The 3,770-nt window shown below is 43.3% G+C and overlaps 1 protein-coding gene across 1 annotated transcript; it reads right to left on the reverse strand.

Annotated features, from left to right (window-relative positions):
- Positions 1-233: 233 nt before the first annotated feature.
- Positions 234-3,047, reverse strand: spon2b (spondin 2b, extracellular matrix protein). Its single transcript, XM_077733417.1, has 5 exons — positions 2,810-3,047; positions 2,345-2,568; positions 2,033-2,224; positions 1,638-1,824; positions 234-412 (listed from the first exon to the last, which is right to left on the reverse strand). The coding sequence occupies exons 1-5, from the start codon at positions 3,045-3,047 to the stop codon at positions 234-236; spliced, it is 1,020 nt and encodes a 339-aa protein (XP_077589543.1).
- Between the last annotated feature and the right edge of the window lie 723 nt (positions 3,048-3,770).

Below are 3,770 nucleotides of genomic sequence, written 5' to 3' on the forward strand. Positions count from 1 at the left end.
CTATTTTGCATCGCCTGTAACATTGCATCCAATGGTGACGATTCCACAGCACACCTTTTTTCATCAATCCCAGATTTGAGAAATGTTGACACTAAGGAAGAAGGTTCAGTTCACTACTCAGACCTTTTGCCGTTGTATCTCCTCCGACGTCTCTTGCGCCCTCGCCTGTCCCTCCTATCCTTCTTTCCTCTGCCGTCCTTCCACTTTTTCTCCTGCCTTGTTTCCCGGCCTAGTCATAAGCAGTTGTCTGGTATGCACCTCCGATCTTCTTCCAAAAGAGGGCAGGGTGCGCCGCTGTTGGCGTGTTGCATGAGCACGTAGCGTGTGCGGTGCTGTAGGCCCGTGTCTCCGCAATTGCCCTTGCAAAGCCCCCAGGGGGACCATGCCGACACCTCGCAGTCCAGCGGCGTTTCTGTGTTCCACAATGGTAAACTTTAGTACATGACTGGTAATTGGTGCATCACTCGTACTTTGTATATAGTTCATAACCACAATCCCCAAAACGCTAACCATAACGCGGTGTGGTTGTGTCGACTTCAATTGCTGGAATGTCAAAATGACCAGCTCTGCTTTAAGACATGGGGAATGCACAAATGGGGTAATTGAAAAAAATCTTTTGCTCTACATTGACGAACAAATTGGGGGCAGAGGAAATGTCTGACAACCTAGTGAAAGAGATTGAGTGAAAATTGGTATTGGCTTAAAAGTAGAAAAGCAGAAGGGCGAGACGCCGAGGCAGCGTTGAAGGATGGATGGCCCGTTGGAAGATTGCGTCAAGGCTAGTTCCCGTTTCATATTGCAGGTCCATTAAGGACTCGGGGAAAGATGTTAGTGGGCCAATGAATGAAACACTGCCAGTCAAATTTGGCCTAATTTAGTTCACATCTGGGAATATATTACACCAGGGTAAGTTCAATGAGTTGATCGAGAATTGCTTGTGACTAGCTACATACCCACGGACACATTTGTTTGGATTGAAAGCCTGATTAAAAAAAAATGCTGCATTCGGAATATTTGAAGCCGATTATACCCTTTCCAATCAAAGTTTATGTTCGAACAAGAGGAATCATTTTTAAGGTGCAGCCCCAGTCACAATATCTACAATTTGTTGCCGCGTAGCATGCAACGAGGAGTCTTAATCTGCAAATATCTGTGAATTAGTGCAGACTGAATGGACCTTCATCTCATTAATATTGGTCCAGTGGACAAAAAGCATCTGCCTCCCATTTTGGTGGAATGACCCACATTATCCCAGTTGTTTTCTAAGAATCAGGCTCTTCCACAAGATGCCAGATGTGCCTTTTTCTCATTCATTCTGGTCCTCTTTGAGTGTTTGTGCAGAGGCTCGTGGCTCGCAAATGCTTTAAAGCAGGTCAGTATTCCCTGAGCATTGATATATAGGCATGTGACAGTAATATCATAGATGCACGAGGATTGTTTTATCCTTTACAGAATATCGAACATACACTTCTTGATCTAACAATGTTTTGGTGTTGATTCTGTTTTTGAATTGTCACTGGGAAGTAAACATAGGAAACTCAGAATAATTAAATGTGTTTTACACTTTTGTGTTACGAATATGAGATGAGAAAATAGTTGTCTACAACTAGGTGTGTTCTGTTAGTCCTCAGACTTACTTATGAGGTTGTCCTCGATCTCATTCCCCGTTGGCAGGAGGTTGGACTGGGTGGGCTCCACCAAAAGGCTAATGATTTGATTTGTCTTCTTTGTCTTGGTCAGTGTTACCTTGGCGATGGGTGGAAGATGCTTCAAGCGGGGATAGTAAAAGGAGTTGGCAGGGTGGCTAGGGAACGATGAGGTGATCTAAAAACGTCAAGGAATTGCTTTAGCTGATTTTAATTAGCAACTGTGTCCCAAAACATGACATGTTATTCAAAAACTTGAAATGCGAACTGACTTCAGGAACTGATTTTTCTTTTTAAGTTCCCTCAAAGTTGAAATAAGGCTTTTGCACTCTCTGCTCAAACCTTCAATCTACTCTCATGTGTTCATCTGGTCTCCAATGACCTACCTGGGTGATTTTGTCTTGCGGCATGGTCTCAAAGTTGGGAGAGGAAAACGTGAAGCCGCTGTCGGTCCCGGCGTCGTATGGAAAGAGCTCCAGTGACACGTTGTCCTTCCAGTGGTCGCCCTCGCACAGATCTATGCTGTCCACTCCCACAAACCAGTCGGGGCTTGGAACGAGGCGAACGATAAGCGACAGCTGAAGAATTGAAAAACAAATTAATCAAGTTAATCAAGACCTCCCAAAAAAGTAATTAGCCAAAAAAATGGTATCACTGCTACAATGGTATTTATCAAACCAGGTGAATTGGGGACTCACATAAGAGTGTCTGGCAAAGACCTCAACCACAGTGTTGCTCTGGCCTGTGCCTCCTACAACTGCAGGAGCTGTGAAGATGCCATAAACGCTTTGAATCTCTTCCCCGGCCTGCTCCACTTCCTTCATGAGCGTCCAAGCTTCGCCTTTTTCAGTGAACTCCCTCACTCCGTTACTGGCGAAGCTATTACGCTGCCACATGTGGTAATCGGAACTGTGGGTTACACCTAAGGGAAAAAAGGACGGAAGTTAGGGGATCATCTATGTGACAGTATACAGTATTTTACTGTAGTAGTTGACATCAGTTACTTATATCCACTTGACGTTTACCACTGCTTTCTAGATTATTCAATTAGGAATTCACATGGATTTCTCATATCAGGCGTATACATGACCCACATTTGGTTATTCCATCACAGATGGTGTTCTACCTTTTAACTGTACTATACTGGTTCTTTGTGTACTCACCGACAAGGTTCGACCATTGGGCGGGTGGGCGGTAGACGGGATACTGTTTGGGAAATGCGGCCGGTGACCACTTGCCGGTAAAGGTAAGACTGTACTGGGCTGGTTCCGAGGCGGTGCACATGGGGACGTCTGTCGGCACGGGCATCGGCTGGACGCCGTGGCCAAGGGTCACCAGTGTGACCACCATGAGGCGGTAGAAGGCCTTGATTTCGGAGGAGAAGCATGTCCAGGTGTCCATGACTTAAGGAGACTAAGGAAAACAATAAGGACAAAGTCGTTTCAAGGAAATATATCATTCAGGTTAATTGAAAGCCTTCATTTGTCTTAAACATTTGGTATATTTAAGTGCGCTTCGTCAATGTTTGCTTTGCAATAACTGGCTAGCATAATATTTTCTCTAACAATTTCAGCACTTTGCAGTTTGAATAAATATGCACATTACTTACATGCATTTTTGAGTGTGTGTATATACATCAATTTTTTTGTAACCCAATAGGATACCCAAAAGCTCAGTGCAAGAACTAATGTATCGTTTTATAAAAATTGAACTGTTTAATAAATGAAGTAACTGGCTGCAAAGAAAATTTATCGAAATGCCTCTTGAACATGAACATTCAAAACCGGTCTAATGTTAATGAATACATAACTTTTTGTATCATAGATTGATTTCCTGACTAATTTATAGATATTTGTCACATTGACATATTGTAGGATAATCATTATGAGACTTATATTGCAAATCTTGTCATATACAAAGAATGCCAGATTCATCGTAATACAGTAGTTGCGTAATACTTACCGGTTCAGCAGAGGATTCCCGATGAATGAAAGTTTGAGGAAGCGAGAAAAGGGAGGCGGAGAAATGTGGATGTGACTGCCGGCAAAAGTGACAATGAAGCTCCAGTGTGCAATTTCACCTTTATATATATTTTAAGAAGCTTCCTCCCCTCCTTCCCTACAC

Source organism: Stigmatopora nigra, chromosome 14, assembly GCF_051989575.1.
Source record: "Stigmatopora nigra isolate UIUO_SnigA chromosome 14, RoL_Snig_1.1, whole genome shotgun sequence".
NCBI lineage: Eukaryota > Metazoa > Chordata > Actinopteri > Syngnathiformes > Syngnathidae > Stigmatopora > Stigmatopora nigra.

Excerpts from the sequence above, each read along its gene's own strand:
- spon2b (XM_077733417.1), bottom strand. The coding sequence starts at position 3,047 with ATGGACACCTGGACATGCTTCTCCTCCGAAATCAAGGCCTTCTACCGC. Across the intron at positions 2,569-2,809 it reads CCAATGGTCGAACCTTGTCG|GTGTAACCCACAGTTCCGAT; the intron begins GTGAGTACACAA and ends TTTTTCCCTTAG. Across the intron at positions 2,225-2,344 it reads TCTTTGCCAGACACTCTTAT|CTGTCGCTTATCGTTCGCCT; the intron begins GTGAGTCCCCAA and ends TCAATTCTTCAG.